This window comes from Cucurbita pepo, chromosome 12, assembly GCF_057944985.1.
Source record: "Cucurbita pepo subsp. pepo isolate OVF chromosome 12, ASM5794498v1, whole genome shotgun sequence".
Taxonomy (NCBI): Eukaryota; Viridiplantae; Streptophyta; class Magnoliopsida; order Cucurbitales; family Cucurbitaceae; genus Cucurbita; species Cucurbita pepo.
In genome coordinates this window covers 13,853,536-13,872,806 of record NC_141809.1, presented here as the reverse complement: position 1 = coordinate 13,872,806, position 19,271 = coordinate 13,853,536, and the positions used below count along the sequence as shown (strand labels likewise).

At 37.1% G+C, this 19,271-nt stretch overlaps 4 protein-coding genes across 4 annotated transcripts; 1 reads left to right on the top strand and 3 right to left on the bottom strand.

The window, feature by feature from the left end:
• Window positions 1–83: 83 nt before the first annotated feature.
• LOC111807472 (endoglucanase 17) lies at window positions 84–2,478 on the bottom strand. Its single transcript, XM_023693211.2, has 7 exons — window positions 2,206–2,478; window positions 1,720–2,127; window positions 1,530–1,622; window positions 1,292–1,453; window positions 1,092–1,203; window positions 840–1,003; window positions 84–758 (listed from the first exon to the last, which is right to left on the bottom strand). The coding sequence occupies exons 1-7, from the start codon at window positions 2,428–2,430 to the stop codon at window positions 426–428; spliced, it is 1,497 nt and encodes a 498-aa protein (XP_023548979.2). The 5' UTR covers window positions 2,431–2,478; the 3' UTR covers window positions 84–425.
• A 1,061-nt stretch (window positions 2,479–3,539) lies between these two features.
• LOC111807471 (pectinesterase) lies at window positions 3,540–6,462 on the bottom strand. The gene is made up of 2 exons (XM_023693210.2): window positions 5,417–6,462; window positions 3,540–4,345 (listed from the first exon to the last, which is right to left on the bottom strand). Exons 1-2 carry the CDS (start codon window positions 6,390–6,392, stop codon window positions 3,651–3,653), a joined length of 1,671 nt encoding a protein of 556 aa, XP_023548978.2. The 5' UTR covers window positions 6,393–6,462; the 3' UTR covers window positions 3,540–3,650.
• A 5,264-nt stretch (window positions 6,463–11,726) lies between these two features.
• Window positions 11,727–14,406, top strand: LOC111807470 (putative pectinesterase/pectinesterase inhibitor 7). The gene is made up of 3 exons (XM_023693208.2): window positions 11,727–12,324; window positions 12,931–13,368; window positions 13,551–14,406. The coding sequence occupies exons 1-3, from the start codon at window positions 11,772–11,774 to the stop codon at window positions 14,246–14,248; spliced, it is 1,689 nt and encodes a 562-aa protein (XP_023548976.2). The 5' UTR covers window positions 11,727–11,771; the 3' UTR covers window positions 14,249–14,406.
• LOC111807469 (putative ethylene response sensor 1) lies at window positions 14,356–18,656 on the bottom strand. Its single transcript, XM_023693207.2, has 6 exons — window positions 18,498–18,656; window positions 17,021–17,943; window positions 15,641–16,009; window positions 15,303–15,569; window positions 15,110–15,237; window positions 14,356–14,872 (listed from the first exon to the last, which is right to left on the bottom strand). The coding sequence occupies exons 2-6, from the start codon at window positions 17,927–17,929 to the stop codon at window positions 14,635–14,637; spliced, it is 1,911 nt and encodes a 636-aa protein (XP_023548975.1). The 5' UTR covers window positions 17,930–17,943; window positions 18,498–18,656; the 3' UTR covers window positions 14,356–14,634.
• Window positions 18,657–19,271: the final 615 nt, after the last annotated feature.

The following is a 19,271-nucleotide window of genomic DNA, read 5'->3' as shown; positions in this document are numbered from 1 at the left end:
TCTCTTTATGAATTTCTTTCGGGTAATAAAAAAATCGAACATACCCAATTGAAATGATCAAACAATCAAAATTAACACTGATGTTTTTCATCTAATAAAAACCAAATAAACGATGGATCGTTTACGATTGTAGAAGCTATATTCATAAGCGTTTTTCATCTAATAAAAACCAAACATACCCACCATCCGAGACACTTGGCCCACACAAAACATTTCCTTAAAAACTTACATAATTTGACTCAAAAAAAGGAAGAAAAAAAAAGCATTGAAATCTACCAATCCAAGTCAATAATAATGTAGGGGCTCGAGCCTTTCCCTTTAGGCCATGTGCCCTCACGTTTTTTCTTTAAAAATTATAACTTTTTAAAAAAAAAGGCCCAACGGGGTAACCCTCCATTTAGAGGGAAAGTGTCCTCTCCCCCTCCCTAGAGCTGGCCGAAGGAGTGAGCCAGGTAAGCAAGTGACCCTACAAGGGGTGCATTGGTATACGTGGCAGGCTCGGACTGCTCGTAATCCGACCTTTGATCTGGGAACCTGTCGTTCTGATCGGGCCCACCCACCACTGCACCAATCAGCAGGTTTGGATTGGGTGCTGCAGAGTTCATCACACTGAACCCTGCTGAGCATTGGATCTTGGCCGGATGAGCTTTAATGGACGGCAGCGATGATCCCCGGTGATGGATCCTTTTAGGGTACCTTCCCCCATAACCCACCATGTAGGACATCTTTAAAGGGTTGTCCCCAAGAAGATAGTCCACCTATACGCCACCAAAAGTGGATTTTTTTTTATCAGTACCCACAAAATCAAAACTAGTTCTGCTTTGGATTCCGGAATGTACCTGTTTTTTGGCGATGGAGCGGAGGGTTTTGGGGGTGATGGTGGCGCCGCCGCAGTTCGCTACCATGTGAGCGGAGGTCAAGTATTTGGCGTATGTTAATAGCAGGAATGAAGTGGATGTTACATACTGCATGTTACTGTCGCTCATTTTGAACAGCAACCCTCCTTCACAAACCAAAAAGAAAGATAGTTTCGTTAGCAAACACGACCCTCCACCACTTTGAGTATAAGGCTCTTGTGGCTTAGTACGAACCTGGAGTGTATTTGGTCGAGGAGAAAGAAGCTCCAGGAATCAGGGAGCATATGAAATTATCGGCATGGCCCTTGTAATCATGAAGAGACTTCATCTTTTGCACCAAAAACGCCTGTGAATTCATCAAACCAAACACTTTTTTTTAAGGACAATAAGTTGGGAAAGTGAGTTTAAGCGAACAATATCATACTATTATCGACCTTTGAGAGAAGAATTCTGGCACCGACGTGCTTGTTATCCCAACCGAACGTGTTGTCGAACTCACCAGCGCCGAGGGTCTGTCCATTAACTTGAATGTAGTTGAGGTATTTGGGGTTTTTGGTGGCTCTCTGAAGCCAAGCAGCACCCCACAGAAGCTCATCCTGCAACAAATTTGCTTTAAAAACTCTGTTTTTTCCTCATAAAAATGGAAGCTTTAGTGTTCTTGAGCTTTGTTACCTGATATCCAGAGTAAGAGCAGTAAAATGGGCATACATATTTCTTCAAGCCAGTGCTGTAAGACCCTCTATACTTATCAGCAAACTCAAAAACCTGCAGAAAACCCAAAACAAAATAATGGAGCTTAGTCAAAATGCTCTGTTTTACTCTGTTTTGCTCTGTTTCTCCAAGGTAGGTTCTTTTGACGTACCCTCATGGCTCTTCTGACAAGAATCTTTGAGTAAGTAGGATCACTTCGACGGAAAACCAGTGATGCGGCGGCGAGTGCAGCGGCGGTCTCGGCGGCGACCTCTGTTCCTGGGTTGTTCTTATCCACCTTGAAGACACTCCGGGGAGTGTCCATGTCCTCAGGCCTCTCCCAACAGGCATGATCCTTGTTAGCATCACCAACCTGAACATAAATAGTGTCGGGATGAACGGTGGCCTTGAGGAGATAATCAGTAGCCCAACGAACGGCTTGTTTAGCATTCTGAAGCTCCCCCTTCATCAACCCACCAAATTCAAGAACACTCCACGAAAGCATGGTGGTAGTGAAAGCCATAGGAAACCCAAACTTCACATTGTCGCCGGCGTCGTAGTAGCCACCGACCAAATCAACCTACATTACCACAACCCCACTTCATAAATAAACATTTCAAACAGAAACAAGTTAAATGGGTGTGTTTGCGTTAAGTACCTTCATGGCGGCGCCGTCGGAGAGGCCAGAGTTCCGGCGCCACGTCATCCTCTGGTTGGAGGGGAGCCTGCCGGACCTTTGGCCTTCAAAGAAGAGGATGGATTTGGTAAGGGCGTCTCTATAGTTATGATGGGCAGTACGGGAATGGCGGTGGAAAGGGTGGGCATTGTTGCAGGGGAAGAAGCAGAGGAGGGTGAGGAAAAACAGAGGAGTGAGAGCGGCCATTGATGGAAGGTCTGAGGGAAAGGCTGTTGAGCAGAGCTTTGTGTGAAGGTGATGAGTATATTTATAAAGGAAAAGGGAAAGACAATTAATTCATATTATTTTTTTTTTTTTAAATAAAAATAAAAATATGATTTTTGAGTGTTGAAGTGGGTATGTTGGGGGGAAGTTTGTTCGTGTGGAGATGGGAAGTTCCCTTTGCCCCAAAAATTGGAATCACAAGGGGCATTTATGAGTCTCTGACCACCCAACCAACACTTGTGACATTCTGTTCGGCATGTTTCAGGTCAAGCACATCACTAACCGATATCTAAATCCACCACTAATCGATACTGTTCGCTTTGATCCGTTTCGTATCGTCACCAATCTTATAATTTTAAAATGCATCTATTAGAAAAGTTTTCACTCTTAGAAATGTTTTAGGGTTTAGTGTTTAAAGTTTAAGGTTTAGAGTTTAGGGTTTAGGATTTAGGGTATAAGATTTAGGGTTTAGGGTTTAGGGTTTCGTTACTCTCTCTAATTATTATGGGATCTCACATAGCACCTGATGCTCTGACATTCTCCTACATCCCCGGTAACAAATAACTTCTTTTTCAGTAGCTCGATAATAGAAACCCTAAAATTAAGCTTGTTTTTGATAGGAACAGCAGCCAATTAACCTTAAATTTAAGGCTAAATTTTATAAAATTTAACATTGAAAATAAATAAATAAATGAAAATTGAATAGACCCATTTGTTAGGAAGAAGTGTTTAATTAATTTAGGTCTGAAAAAGCTGTTGATAGCAACCTGGCATGGGAGAGCAGCAGTCAACAAAGAATCATAAAAAGCAGTGGAAAAATAATTATTATTTTCTTTTTCTTTTTTATTTTTTAACTTTAATCATTGGACTATTCTTTCTTTCTTTTATTTATTTATTTATTTATTTATTTATTTATTTATTTTCACCATATTTTTAACCCTTCCTTTTATTTATTATTATTTATTAATATAATAATTCACTTTTTTTTTTTTTCTTGACTAACTCATACCCTTCCTCAAATTAAGGCTTTAATTTTCATTAAATCATCTAATTAATATCATTAATTAGTTGATTTTTGTAAAAAGATTGAGAATATATAATCTTAGATTAACCAACTTTTAACTTCTTCGAACAACGTCAAACCATTTTAGTCACTACAAAAACAGAAAGCATCGAAACATTGCACCTTCAAGGGATAATGGTCAAGCCAAGCCGGAGAAGAAAGGAATCTCAGTCGAGTTCAGCCACTCACTACCTTGTATAAACGCCTCCACCGTAAACTGACTCGCTTCCGTTGAGTTAGTAATGACCCGATAACCTGGCCAAGTGACTCGTCCAGTTGTATTAGAACCAGGCCCGCGATTCAAATACTCCCCATAATACAAAGTATCTAATGCGAATGTCCCACTCCACTCAAGCCATCCGACTGGCTCAACCAACTGCCCAATAAATGACTTGAGAAAAACCGTCCTCGAGTAGAGCTTCCAGGGTCGACCTAAGTAAGTTCTGAAAGAGGGAAGAACTGGGATCAAATCAGAGGCGGCTTCAACCTTGCAATTGAGGATTGAGATTCCGGTATTTTGGTTAGGATCCTCACGACCTTGAGCTGTGAATATGTTGCGTTGGTTTGAGTTGGGTTTTCGAGCATAGAGATTGCAGTTTTGGAAGACGACTGCTGCGTTACCGAAGATGAAGTCGATGGTGCCATAGACGTCGCATTCGCGGTAGAATTGACGGAGAGAATGGACGTAGAGAGTGTCTTGATAGCCGATGAAGCTGCATTGGTAAAATGCTGAGAAGTCGGAGTTGCTTCGGAAGGCTACCGCTTGGTGCTTGCTTGGACCAGCAAAGTTTTCGAATGTTATGCCTTTCGCTATGAACCCATTGCCGACCGCGGCTGAACATAGTAACTAACATATGTTATTATTCTCGAAAAAAAATTAAAAAATTATAAGACCAAATAAAGAGTAGATTTAAAAAACATTTATGAATTTATAGAATAAATTTAAAAATTGATTGAAAAAGGCAACGGCCCTTTTTTCCGGAGATTGGCAATCTTATCCAACCCACATGCGGTTCGCCCATATTAGCGGCTTTTGGGCCATACTGGGCCCACTGGGCCCACTGTACTCGCCTTCCCCTACCCTTCTGCCACTTTCAAAATAATTAATAAAAAACATCCTTAAATTTTCAAAAAATTCAATAATAATTTTAAATGTTTTAAAAATTATCAAACTACCAATAATATTTCAAAAATATTTTTTAATTAAATTTTTTTATTAATACCTTTTAATTTTTATTTTTATTTGAAAACACATATAACCTTAACCCTTAATTTTTATAAATAAAAAAATTCAAAAAAATTTATCGCCAATATATAAACGAAAACCATCTATTATCTAGAGTTAAAAGTTTATTAATATTTTTAAATATATACTAAAATTATTATTTTTAAAATATTCAATGACATTTAAAAAAATTTTAAAAATTATATTAAAGAAATTTTTGAAAGTTGACAGAAATTTCTCAAAATTAAAAGATATTTTTTAAATAAAATATTAACAATTTCAAAAAACAAAAAAAACAAGTGTTTTTAAATTTTTAAATTTTTTTTAAAAAATTTAAAATATTATTAAAATTTTAAATTAAATTTTTTTTTTTATTAGTTTAGTCTATTTTATATTCAACCATTATCTACTGATTTCCCTTTTCTATTTTAAATTTTTATTTTCTTTTTTAAGTTTCAATTCTATACCTATTTATTTTCTAAAATTAAAAAAAAAAACACATTAAATTAAGAAACGTTTTCTAATTTTAAAATATTAGAACAGATCCAAAATTATGATTAATAAATAAATAAATTATTTCAGAGGCAAGATCTGATGATCGTCAGGTGGTCTCATCATTTTAATGAAAGTAATTAATTATTTATTTATTAAAAAAAAAAAAAAGTGAAACGGAAACTGACCGACGGTGGCTGATCGGAAGGTAGTCCAGCCGTCGACGACATTCCGGTCGGCCTTTATCAGCGTCTTGCCGATCCCGTCGCCGACGAACATCAAGTTTGTCTTTTTCCGTTCTATTTCGACATTCTCAAAATAGGCCCCTGCTTTTATGTATATTACAAACCTGGTCGTGCTCGAATTTGGAGCGGCGGCGACAGCCTCGCCGACAGTGGTGAAATTCCCGGAGCCATCCTTCGCCACCACCAAATTGAACTTTGTTTCATTCACCGCCGCCTGCAACAATCTCCGATCCTTAACGGAAACCCACATCGGAAACCCACCTCTCACCGCCCCATACTCCGGCAACACCTCTTCCGCCGTGGCAGCCCGTTTAACTCCAGGGATTTTCTTCAGCATAGCCAAATCAATACTCAAATGCTGTTCGATTTTCCCCAAATACAGCTCCACCCGTTTCCTCACAGTCCCGGAACTATTATAAAACCCATCAAGACAAGTCCGGTGGTTAGTCATGGCGGCGCTGACCAACGTCAACAGATCGTGGGAGTGGCGGGCGGCGGACTGCGACGGGGAAAGATCGTAAATCGAAGTTTGGAGTTCGGCAATGCTGCCATCGAGAAGCTCAAGGCAGTCATCGAGGGCGCGGCGGTCAGTGGGACTCAGACCTCCGTAGAAGAGAGTCTTGAGCTTGGAGCAATTGGCGTAGGCACCGTGAACCTCGTCGTTGGTGAAGTTGAGGGCGGAGCCGGCGAGCTTTTCCGGCGAGAGGGAGGCGAGTTGGGGAAAAGAGGAGAGCTTTGAAAAACAGAGATTTGGAAACAGAGTGCCATTGCAAAGGGATCGAGCGGTTTGGAGGGTTTGGGGATTTGAAGAAATGGGTTTGAAGGAGCAAAGGAAAAGAAGGGAAAAGAAGGTGAAAATGGCGGAAATGGAGGCGGTGGGATTTGAAGAGCTTTGAGCTCTGTTTCTCAGGCCGTACATGTCTGAAACAGAGAGGAGGGAAGAAGATGAAGGGGAGATTTATGTGGCTGTCAAGAAGGAAGATGAAGAGTAGATTTATAATATTTCATACTTTTTAAAATAATAATTTATACTTCCAAAATTTTTGGAACCATTCACAAAATATTTATAATTTTATTAATTAAATCTAGTTAATCGATATTGAACCGACTCATGTGACCATTTTAAATTTTAATTGATACAATTATAAGTTTTGTGTCATATTTTTTTTAAACTAAATTGATATAGTTACCATAGTTTCATAAGTTGGCACCTCATCGACGGACAGCTTGTCTTTAGCTTAGTTGCCATGTCTTATTTCACTCTTTCCGACTGTCTTTCCTTATTTCAGGGCTTATTCAGATGTAGTCTTGCTTTGTTGATATTTCCAATCTAAAGTTACAGTCGATATGCGATCTCTCTGTTTCCACTGTTTCTCTTTACCCTTCTCTATCAACGCATCTAAATCTATGTTGGAGGGAATGTGGGGCGATGAAGTTTTTGTATGAGCATTAATGGTTATCTCATCGCGAGATCTCTGACATTTGGCCAAAAATTATATATAATCTTAAGGGTATTTCTTACGACGATTCGTTAGGTTAGAATCTTCGTCCCAAAAATTAAAATTAATAATTTTGAGTTGGATCCCATCCAATGTGGACCAATGTGGAGAAGGGAAGACAAAAGCATCAACAAATTATTAAAATTAAGCCTTTTTCTTTCTTTCTTTTGCATCTATGGTTCTTTTTGGGCCACTTTTCTTGATTTGTTGCTATCAAAATTATCTTTTATTTAAAATAAATAAATAAATAGTTCTAATTTGTTGGTTTTTAAATTACCCATTTCATCTCTATAATTTTAATATTAGTCTAATTTTTTAAAAATAATTTAGATTTAATTTTCTCGGATGAAAAAAATTAATTAAAAAAGCACGTAAAAAATATAATTTTTGAAGATTAAACTTTTGATCTGAACGTTATAATGATATATTTGTTCGATTAAAATATTCAAGGTACTGACTTGCTCGTTTAAGGGTATTTTTTTTAAGATAAAGTTTAAAATTTTGAGTTATTTATATTAATTTAATATTTTAAAAAAATTAAGAGAAATTTTTGTTTTAAAAAGGAATCTTAGAGGGAAGATGGTGACTTTTGCAAATAGAGATAAGCTAGGGAGCACCGACAAATTAGCAGAAATCTTAGGGACTGAGAAGAAAAAGAAAAAAATAATAATTAAAAAAAAGTAAATAATTAGGGTTAGTTTAAATTATTATGGCCTTTTTGGGTTCATTGACACGTGGGTGGGGGAATCACATGACATCTCAATTTAGCTTCATTTACAAGCAACAGAATCAATCTTAACCCCACAAATACATTCATTTTCTTATCATATAATATGTAATTTTGTAACGTTTGATTATAATTTAGGAAACTATATAATTCACATGAAATTATTAACATTTCATTTTTAGTAAACTAGTATTTTTCCATATCATAGTACGCGACAATCAACTTGCATTAAATAAAGTAGGCTATCGACTAATGAAGTAGGTTACCGGAATTATCATAATTATTTTATTTTATTTATTTTTAGTTAATAAAAGAAATTAAATTTTTATAGAGTTAGAAATCAGGTGGCTCAACAGTAAGGCCATAATTTCTTCATTATTGTGTCTTCAACCATTTTTGGCCCATACGCCCCTAACTAGAATCACATGTCATGTCCTCTTTTGTTTGAGAGATTTGGTTGTCACATTTATCGTGCATTTATATCACTAAATTTTCTTACAAATTAATTTTCAATTATCTGTTCAGTTCTTGATTTACCGACTTTGTTAATTTGAGCAACTCATACAATTTTATACTGCCCGACAATAAAAATATATTTTGTATGGTATTATGGGTTCATGTCAAACTATTATAATTTTAGTTTTTTTTTTTTTTTTTTTTTTTTTTTTTTTTTTTTTTTTTTTTTTTGGGTCATGTTTAATATTCTTTCAATAAAGTTGTAATTGTTCATGATATATATATATATATTGTATAACAAATAGCTCTAAGATGAGAAAGAAAAGAAAGGCCGTCCTTTAGGCCCTAAATTCTCATATGGGCCTATAATTCATTGTTATTAATGTGATTGAAGTGTCACATTTATTAACTTAATAAGTGATAATTTTGACCTAAATTGTCACAAGAGAATAAACTATAGGATAAAATAAGCATTAACATAAATTAATTAAAATTTATTAGTTAAACTAGTCTATATAATTTGGATAAAGTTGTTTCGAAAAATAAAATTTAAATTATAAAAATTATTTATTACAGATCTATCAAAATTTCTAGTATCAATGATTCCAACCAGAGTGGGTTAGAAGATGAATAACTCTTAGATCGAACTTGTAACCTATGATGATTACTTTTAGATACCAAGACGACTCACTCCATAATTAGTTTGATCATGACTAATCCAATGAATCGATTTTAAATATCAAACATAAAACAAGGTTTGAAAGAAACATAACACAAAGATTTCAAACACAACGTTTTTTCATTCCACCATGATTTGAAAAATAAATATTACATACCTTTAAATAGGTTAAAAAAATGATCTAAACTTAATGTAGTAGTTCACACGCTACAAAGGTTAAATATAAAGGAAAGAAAATAATCAAGGACATAAATAGTGTTAAATGGTACAAAAATACAAAAATCTTCGAATCACTCTCCAAAATCAAGTGATATTTATTGCAACTCCATTCTTTTATTGATTTGATACTTAAATTTTTTTTGTATTGCTCGTTCGAGTCCATACAAATGATGAATGAGTTAAGAATATAGCATCAACCAAAATAAAAAGTTGAGAGAGTAAAATAAAAATTTAAAAATGTAAAATATAAAGGAAAGAAATATGATTGAAGTCACCAGTGAGGAATCCTTGGGCCGTCGGCGGCGGTGGCGGTGGCGGTGGGGCCGTCGGTGGTTTATGTACAGGACTGTACAGTCAACACTGAAAGAGAAGACCGCAGACAGGCTGTGATTCTCAAACCAAAACACTTCAATTTCAAATCATAACCCAATTAACAAGTTAGATTTTGTTTGACTTTGTTTGGCTTATATGTTATATTTCCAAACACTTATTTGCCTAACTTTTCTCCTTCATAATTGAACTCGAGAGAGATTGAAAGAGAGCGACCGACCCAGATTAAGATATTTATAGCGAAACCTTTGTTCAGTATTAATGTGATTGACGATGTAATGAAAATGATGTTCAAATTATCACAATATATTGTAATTCATGTCGATTAATCTTGCTTCTAAAATGATTTGAATTTCAAACAAGTGTTATTGTTTTGAGATATTCGATCAACAAGATAATCCTGACAACTCAACGTAGCTCGGTAGACTCCTCCTATGATCCCACATCCTCGACTCGACAAAATCTAAATACTTTTCGATCGGCAACAAACATTAAATTTAATTCGTCGGTTGAATTACATTTTGAAATAAAAATAAAAATAAAAAATTGATAGAAATTTATAATTAACTTAGCCTCCTAATTTGACCATGGATAATTGAAGCATCACGTCCCTTTGTCTTTATGATTTAAAATCATGTGGGCCCCATGATTATAATATAATATTTACTCAAAATATCTTAAACTTCATAATTATAATTATAAAATACCAACTATAATAATCTTATTAATTAATATGTTGTTATTTATTAAAATTTCACCTTCTTAAAAAATTAATTGAATTTATTAGTACTGTTTGACTTTCTCAAAATATAATTTTAAAAAATGCAAATAATAATAAATAGACGCGGTTTTGAATATTCCAAGTCAACCCTGTGTTATTTTTCAAAAATAATTTCGTACTATTTGATTTATTTTTATATCCATAATTATTATTTTTATAAACTAAAAATAAGGATTAAGCCTTAATTAATATATTTTAAATAAAATTAAACTAATAATTTAGTAAGAAAAATTTAAACCTAATTATGAATTGAGTAACTACATGTGGTTGGTCCCACGTAAATGAAGTTACGTATGTTTTACTTAATATTTACAGTGACTCTGTTTTATAAGAAGATGCTAGATGTGACATTTTTTTTTTTTTATTTTATAAAGAATGCATCGATATAATATATAAATAATAAGTAGTTTGACTAAATAATTAATTTAATTATAAACTCCTAAAGTAAGAATAATGTCACATTTGATTTTATTAATTAAAAAATATAGAATATTGCTGTTAGTGGTTTTTTGTGGCAACAAATTGAGATCTTTGAGTTAGTGGGTTATGGTAGGATTCGTCGAGAGCTAAATTAGCTGCCTTCATAGATGTCCATTATTATTTTTCTTTCTTTTTTTTTTATATTACTTATAAAAAATTTAATTATTTTACCGTCTATCAATATTTTATAGATTATTTTTAAATTTTTTTTAATGTTGCTATCAAAAGTTTATATTTTATTTTTAAAACGATAGCAATTATTTATTAAAATTTTTATTTTTTTTAAACTAGTTAAAAGGTATTTTTGATTTTTTTTAATTAAAAAAAGGGAATTATAAATGGAGGATAAACTAAATTGCTTTTCTTAAAATAATTATTAAAAAGAAAAAAAAAACAAAAAAAAAAAAAAACAAAAAACAAAACATCTGCATGCCAGCTTGCAAATCTTGTCACTTCTCAACGTACCCAAACACTCTCCCTTCCTCTTTTGTCCATTCTATCAACACGCTTTGCTATTCTTCCATTTCCCACCATTTCACTTTTCTTCTATTTGTTAGATGAACACGACTCTCTGCAATGATATGATATTATTTACTCGAATTTTCATCATCCAACACTATGCTCGTAGGTTGATTTCTCCATACATCCCGATCAAGGTCTCACAAATGTGCATTTCCCTTATGTATCCATACAAGATACTACATGACCTACAGACAAGATTGGTGAGACTTGAAAAGGCAACCCGATTGGGAGTCTGAGGATCCATAGTACCACACTCTTTTCATGCTCGTAGGTTGACTTCTCTAGCATTTGGACTAAGGTCTCACAAACGTGTATTTCTTTTATGCATTCAGCCATTGCACTGATGTGAATAGTATAGTCATTTCAAGGCATAATACGACCTATAGGCAAGACCGACGAGATTTGGGAAGGCAATCTAATTGGGAATTAGATGGTCTATAGTACTTACGGAGACTAAATATTCATCCTTTTAGAAATCGGGAAGGAATCTTTTGTAAAGACCGAACACATTGAAAATTCGATCCAATGCTTCCTCGTCCTATAAATGCATACAAACCCCATTACTCCATTCCCAACACAAATCTCAAAACCCTCTTCTTTCACCAATGGCGGCTGCCCCACCCACCACCGCCGCATTCTACTCTCTCCTCCTCATCTCCCTCTACATCACCGCCGCTGGAATCTCCACCTCCGCCGCTCCCACCGGTTCGGTGTGCAGCTCGGCCCCAGATCCCTCCTACTGCAAATCGGCCCTCCCAAACCAAACCGGTAATGTGTACTCGTACGGACGGTCGTCCGTCAGAAAGTCGCTGTCGTCGTCGCAGAAGTTCCTCCGGCTAGTGCAGAAGTATCTCCGGTCCCGGTCGTCGCTGACAGTGGCGGCAGTTAGGGCGCTGGAGGACTGCCAGCTGCTGGCGGGACTGAACATAGATTACCTGACGACGTCGTTCCGGACGGTGAACTCGACGAGCTGGACGCTGCCGGAGATGAAGGCGGAGGACGTGCAGAGCCTGTTGAGTGCAATATTGACGAACCAACAGACATGTTTGGATGGGCTTCAGGCGACGGCGGGGTCTTGGTCTCTCAAAAATGGCCTTTCCCTCCCACTTGCCGCTGACACCAAGCTCTACTCTATGTCCTTAGCCTTTTTCACCAAAGGTTTGCGTTTATTTTATTAATATCCTTTTATTATTATTATTATTATTATTATTAAACATTATTCGCTATTTTAGAGAATGATCATGAGTTTATAAGTAAAAAAATACATTTTCATCGACACGAAACATTTTAGATAAGCCTGAACAAAGTCACGAGAGCTTATGTTCAAAGTGGACAATATCATACTTACCATTATGGAGAGTCGTGATTCCTAATCTGGTATTAGAGTCATGTCCTTAGCTTAGCCATGTCAATAGAATCCTTTGTTCAAGAACTCCAGAGGGGTCAAGCCTCAATTATGTTCGAGAGCTTCATAGGTTTCAAAAGAGACTCTATAGTGTACAATTATTATACCATTGTGGAGAGTCGTGATTTCTAATAATAATAATTATTATTTAATAGACGAAGTTGTTCGAGAGCTTCATAGGCTTCAGGAGAGACTCTATAACGTAGAATATTATACTATTGTGAGAGTCGTGATTATTATTAATTATTATTATTATGATTTAATAGGGGAGGGGGAGGCTATGCGAGAGCTTCATAGGCTCGAGGAGATTCCTTAACTATTATTATTATTTAACATTATTGATTTTTTATTCTCCACAGGTTGGGTACCAAAGAAGAAGAAAAAACCGACATGGACTTCAGCCGGGAGACAGGGCGGGTTCAGCAACGGACGAATGTCACTCAAAATGTCCAGCAGAACCAAAGCGATTTACGAGACGGCAACTCGCCGGAATCTGCTGCAGACCGACGACGGTGGCGACGATCAGATTTCGGTTAGGGACATCGTTGTCGTAAGTCAAGACGGCAGCGGAAATTTCACAACCATTAATGAGGCGATTGCGGCGGCGCCGAACAACTCTGCTCCGACGGACGGCTATTTCTTGATCTTCGTGGATGCTGGAGTTTATGAAGAATACGTGACGATTGCGAAGAATAAGAGGTACTTGATGATGATCGGAGATGGGATTAATCAGACCGTCGTCACTGGTAATCGGAACGTCGTCGACGGCTGGACCACTTTTAATTCCGCCACATTTGGTAAGTGTTTCCACAATTTAAAATTTGTTAAATAATAAATTAATAAAGATTTTTAATAATTTAATAGAAAAATTAAATAGGAAAGACATTTTTTAAGCAAATATAAAAATTATTAACAATTAAAGTAAAATAAAAGGTTTATCAAACCGGGTCTCATTTACCCGTTTTCGTGTCATCACCAGCGGTGGTCGGACCCGGATTCGTAGCGGTAAACATGACATTCAGAAACACCGCCGGAGCAATAAAACACCAAGCCGTGGCCGTCCGGAACAGCGCCGACTTATCAACATTCTACCTCTGCAGCTTCGAAGGCTACCAAGACACCTTATACACCCACTCCCTCCGCCAATTCTACCGTGACTGCGATATTTACGGCACCGTCGACTTCATCTTCGGCAACGCCGCCGTCGTCTTACAGAACTGCAACATCTACCCGCGTCTGCCGATGGCCAACCAGTTCAACGCCATCACTGCCCAAGGCCGGACCGACCCAAATCAGAACACCGGCACCTCAATCCACAACTGCCGGATCACGGCAGCCGATGACCTCGCAAACAATAGCGGCGCCAGAGTGAACACGTTCCTCGGGCGGCCATGGAAGGAGTACTCGAGGACGGTTTATATGCAGAGCTTTATGGATGATTTGATTAATCCGGCGGGGTGGAGGGCTTGGGATGGAGATTTTGCTTTGAACACTTTGTATTATGCGGAATTTGGGAATTTTGGGCCGGGATCTAACACGTCGGAGAGGGTTAATTGGGTGGGATTTCATTTGATTGATGATACTGATGCTGGGAATTTCACGGCGGGGAATTTTTTGATGGCGGACGATTGGGTGCCGCAGACCGGCGTTCCCTACACCAGCGGCCTCACGGAGTAGAAAAACAGGGGAAGATCTTCATTTTCCTTCTAAAATTTTTATAATTCCAAAGCCTAAGTGTATAGCTATGGAACAAACATGATTGATTCTTTTGAATATGGAAAAGATATCATAAACAAGATTATCTTATTAAAGGAACTAAAATTTGTATACTAAAATCCAAAACACCACAAAATGTTCATCTTTGATCATCAAGAGTTACAGGATAGATATCTTACATTATATGATGGCTGCCCATTTGGCATCCTTGTGTGTTCTCTGATTAATAACTGGTAACATTGCTCGAGAAGCAAAGGCGCAGCGACGATCGAGATGTATTTCTTTCAGCTTCAACGTATCCCTGCGAAAAATCCTGAAAGAGATTAGGAACTCCGAACGGTTCGAGTTTAAAGACTTCTTTGGTACCGCGAACCGGAGAAGACAACTTGATCAGTTTCTCTGAAGATTGGTCTGTGTCCATGGAGATCTGCACTTCTGTGGTTGACAACGGGTGTAACTTGCTTGACTGATAAGTCATTTGGGTTAGCATTGCAGATCCCAAGTTTCACAATGAACACAGCCGTTGTCCCTTTTTCAGGGCCTTCGCTCTCCATCCAAATGTGACCTCCCATCAGATTTACAAACCTGATCCAACAGAAAGAAGATAAGGGGATGAACAGAAAGAAGTTGGCTCAGACCAATTATTTCATTTTGGAACATGACCCATATCACATAAACAGATACTTTTCGGGTCATCGTACGTTGGGTTGGATGATACCCGACAAACTGTTCGATGAAGCCGTCTATCTCATAACAGTGAAAAGTTAATAGCTACATTGTAACGGTCTCATCAAATAACTTTTTGTGATATCGAGGCAATACCGTTTACAAAGGGCTAACCCGAGTCCCGCACTACTATTTGTTCGGTTAGATCGTGTTTGTGACTGAGTGAATTTGGTAAACAGATGAGGAATGTCTTGGGGAAGAACACCACATCCTGAATCTTTAACCTGCACAAGAAGAACGTGTTCATTCACTGCCTCCTGTTCTTATTTTGATATGGGATAATACCAACCTGAACTCGCAGGTAAAAGTGGCCATCGGATTGCATTGGATAGAATTCAGGAGGGCGCCAATCTCTTAGAGAGTCCAGTTTTGCAACAGATGCTATGATAGAAACATGACCTTCCTTAGTAAACTTCACACCATTTCCAACGATGTTCAAGATGATTTGCATAAGTCGCTTCTCGTCACCAACGGCACAGATGGGAAGATCTGATGCCAGAATCAACGCCATGGACAGCTTCTTAACCGAAGCGATGGGCTTTATCAGATCCATTGCCTGCAATGAAAAGCTTGATGATGTTAGGATAATGTCAGCTGAGAAAAGTAAGCTTAGATTCTAGAATTCACCTCTTTGAAAACTGCATGGAGATTGAATGATCCCAAGTCCAATACCAAGCTGCCATCTTCAAGTCTAGAAAGATCCAAGACATCATTAATCAGAGTGGCTAGAAGATTGCTACTCTTGAGTATTGTCTCTATCATCGCTCTTTGCTCTGGAGTCAGCTCGGTCTCTAAGAGCAGGGATGATAGAGCAATTATTGCGTGCATTGGTGTCCTCATTTCATGATTCATGACAGCCAGAAAGTCGTTACGAGCGTGAATCGCTGTCTCCGCCTCTCTTCGAGCTAAATCCAAAGCCACATTTTGGTCCATGAGCTGATCACGAGCAAGCATAGACTCTTCAAGAAGTGCAGCATGAGAAAGAGCAACAGCTACCTATATGGATATCAAGATTTTCATGATTTAGCAATTCCTGATAGCTGTTAATACAAGGAAACATGAAAACAGGTAACAAAAGGCATATATACATGAACAGATAAGAATAGCCAATAAAACATGACATTCTTCATACCGCAGCTCGGAATGTCAGACAACAGCTTAGAAATTCTCTATGACATTTCATATAACTAAGAGAAACTACAAATCTTTGCATTATGAACAGATAAGAACTTCATGCTTTAATTTCAATAAAAAACTAGATAAACTAGATAACCCATTTAACCGCCCAAGCCTATCGCTAGATGATATTGTCCCCTTTGGCTCATTACATATCGTTGTCAGCCTCACGGTTTTAAAACGTGTCTGTTAGGGAGAGGTTTCCACATCCTTAAAAGGAATGTTCCGTTACCCTCTCCAACTGATGTGGGATCTTACAATCCACCCCCCTTGGGGGTCTAGCGTTCTTGCTGGCATAACACTTGATGTCCGACTCTGATAACATTTATAACAGCCCTGGCATAACACTTGATGTCCGACTCTGATAACATTTGTAACAGCCCAAGCCCACTGCTAGAAGATATTGTCTCCTTTGGCCCATTACATATTGTCGTCAGCCTCAAGGTTTTAGAACGCGTTTGCTAGGGAGAGATTTCTAAATCCTTATAAGGAATGTTTCATTCCCCTGCCCAACAACTCAAAGCAACTCTTCTAAAGTTCCCTCAATTGCCAACCTTTTTGGATATGAAAGCTCTTGGTTCAAATCACTGAGCTCTTACTTGACAGCAAACCCAACAATGGCATCACTTACAAAGTGTGTCCCTAAGCGTAGCATGTGTATTCGTCTTCCTCAAGCATTAAGATCCTATCTTAAAATGCAACCTAATTTGTACTATTTATTAGAACTACAGATAATCAATTACTTATATACCTTAACTAACACTAGTTGTGTAAAATATGGCAGTCAAGGAGCAGTGTAGAGGTGCAGCAGAACAAGAAATTACACAAAACCTGGTCTGCGACTACATCGACAAGCTCCAACTCATGATCCCGCCATTTCCTAACGCTATCAGTAGGAAGGATTAGAACCATAATTGCATAGCTTCTAGAAGAGCCATCAGGCCAATTGTTCATTTGGAAATTTGAAAGGTTCAAGAGAGGAACTCGCACAGCAACAACTTCTGGTGCCAAATATCTTCCTCCAGCAGGAGGTCTCATCTTAGCCAATTGACAAGTGTACGGAACGCGTATGGCTCGATTACTATTGAAAACATCATTGACAACGGGAAGATTTATAGGAATATTAGCTCCCACTGGTATCTGGTAGTTCAAAGCATGTGAAAGTTGTAAACTAAGTCCATTCCGTGATGGCATCCATAGAGCACATTCCTCAAGTCCTAACGTCTTCCCCAACTCAACGAGTGTCGTTTTTAATATGGTATCCCGATCGAGCGTGCTTCTTATTTCATGAGTTAACATTCTAACATGCCTTCCAGTTTCTTCCTGAGTGAGAATAAGACCCATCTCCCTGTCAAGTTCTTCAGCCTTGTTCTTAAGAATCAACTCTCGAGTTTTGACACTCAAAAGATCAGGAATAATATGAACAAGCATTAACGCAGTTGCGCATGAAACAATAGCACAGGCAACTTTTGCAAGAGTCATCACCACAGCAACAGCCTTCGAGTGCATGGAGAATGTCCAAAGGTTTATGAAATGTGTTGCCCCACACAGAACAATAAAAGCACCAAATTGCATAAGCACCCATCTATAAGGAAAGAATGCTGACTTCTGCACAAAATATATAAGCTCCAATGGGATGGAGAAATAAGCAAGCGCAATTAGTACATCTGATATGTACTGATATTTCACTAAAAGTTCATCAGGAGGCCATTGGGTATCAATGCAATCACAGGACTCCATCACTCAGTACATATCTGAAAGTACAGAACAATAGAAACATGTCAAATCAGAGTATTTCAACATCCAAATCAACAAAGTTCATACTCTAATGCAATTAATCCTTGAATGTTCATATGGCACCTACAGAAAACTGCACCAAAATTTGCATCTAAAAGCAGCCAAAACTCTGTGAAATCACTCTAATACCCGCAAATTCCAACTAGAATCCAGGAAGTTGATTTCATAGATATATTACACTATAGATCCATCAGCAACAATAAGGTTAAAAAAAACCTTTCACAGCATACTATTTCCTGTCCGTTCAAATCTCAGATTATGAACAGAGAAATGCCGTAGTTAACTGAATCGAGGCCTGCCTCTGCTGCTACTGTCACCAAATGAACTAAAATCGTTCCAGTTCTATCTCCCAAATTAAATGGAAATCTCTCGAAAATCAAAAACAGAAACAACTGATTTTATGATCCATTTGCAAAAGGGAATAAAAAACAATGAAATCAAGCATAAATCGAAGAACAAAAAAAGAACAAAAACTAAAGAAAGAAGAAGAGTAGGAAATGAATTGGAATACCAAGTTTAAGAACGATGAACTTGAAGAAGGCTAAGCTTCCATGTGAAGAAGAAGAAGAAGAAGCAGAGAGTTAATGGAGAAATGCTCAGAGCTCAGAGGGAACTGAAAGGCAAAAAAAAAAAAGAAAGAGGGAAAGGAAGGCGAGTGGCCTTCACGGACGAAAAGAAGATACGGACATTCGCACGTGCGGCGCCTCACCGAGAACGTATGATATTGGTTCCTTTTCCTCTCTATTGGGCATAAAAATGGGTGCTTCACGTGTAGAAAAAAACTAATAATAATTTTAATTAAAGGTAAAAAGTGTGTAATTTTTTTTATCCCATTTTAAAATATATTAAAGCAAATTATTTTAATCCGTTTGATTAGAATAATCAATTAAAATCTTTTTATTTAATCATTTAGATGCAATAGTGTGATTAAATATAAAATAATTATGCCATGTGTCCAAGATCTTGAATTATTTAAATAAAGCAAAAGCACTAATTTTTATTTAAATGTAATTAGTAATTTGATTAATTGAGGACATAGATTCAAACACGTAGGAATAAAATAAGATTAAGATACCAAAATGAGGACATTATTATTAATTTCTTTTTATCATTTTGGTGATTTAATGCAATAATCCTTCCAAAGAAAATAAAAAAAGTTGGTCTTCATACATTGAACTTGCAAAGTTTAGCACACATGGTGGACCACTCTCTTTTTCTATCAATTCCCCAGTATCTTTGACCTTTTTGTTTTTAGTCAACATAAGTACGTAGCGGGCCAAAACAG

Coding starts and splice junctions, on each gene's coding strand:
- LOC111807472 (XM_023693211.2), bottom strand. CDS start 2,430: ATGGCCGCTCTCACTCCTCTGTTTTTCCTCACCCTCCTCTGCTTCTTC. Junction 1,204..1,291: donor CCAGAATTCTTCTCTCAAAG/GTCGATAATAGT, acceptor ATGAATTCACAG/GCGTTTTTGGTGCAAAAGAT. Junction 1,004..1,091: donor CTCGACCAAATACACTCCAG/GTTCGTACTAAG, acceptor TGGTTTGTGAAG/GAGGGTTGCTGTTCAAAATG.
- LOC111807471 (XM_023693210.2), bottom strand. CDS start 6,392: ATGTACGGCCTGAGAAACAGAGCTCAAAGCTCTTCAAATCCCACCGCC. Junction 4,346..5,416: donor CTTCCGATCAGCCACCGTCG/GTCAGTTTCCGT, acceptor TACTATGTTCAG/CCGCGGTCGGCAATGGGTTC.
- LOC111807469 (XM_023693207.2), bottom strand. CDS start 17,929: ATGGAGTCCTGTGATTGCATTGATACCCAATGGCCTCCTGATGAACTT. Junction 15,570..15,640: donor TCCATGCAGTTTTCAAAGAG/GTGAATTCTAGA, acceptor TTTTCATTGCAG/GCAATGGATCTGATAAAGCC. Junction 15,238..15,302: donor ACTTTTACCTGCGAGTTCAG/GTTGGTATTATC, acceptor CTTCTTGTGCAG/GTTAAAGATTCAGGATGTGG.
- LOC111807470 (XM_023693208.2), top strand. CDS start 11,772: ATGGCGGCTGCCCCACCCACCACCGCCGCATTCTACTCTCTCCTCCTC. Junction 12,325..12,930: donor CTTAGCCTTTTTCACCAAAG/GTTTGCGTTTAT, acceptor TATTCTCCACAG/GTTGGGTACCAAAGAAGAAG. Junction 13,369..13,550: donor TTTTAATTCCGCCACATTTG/GTAAGTGTTTCC, acceptor TGTCATCACCAG/CGGTGGTCGGACCCGGATTC.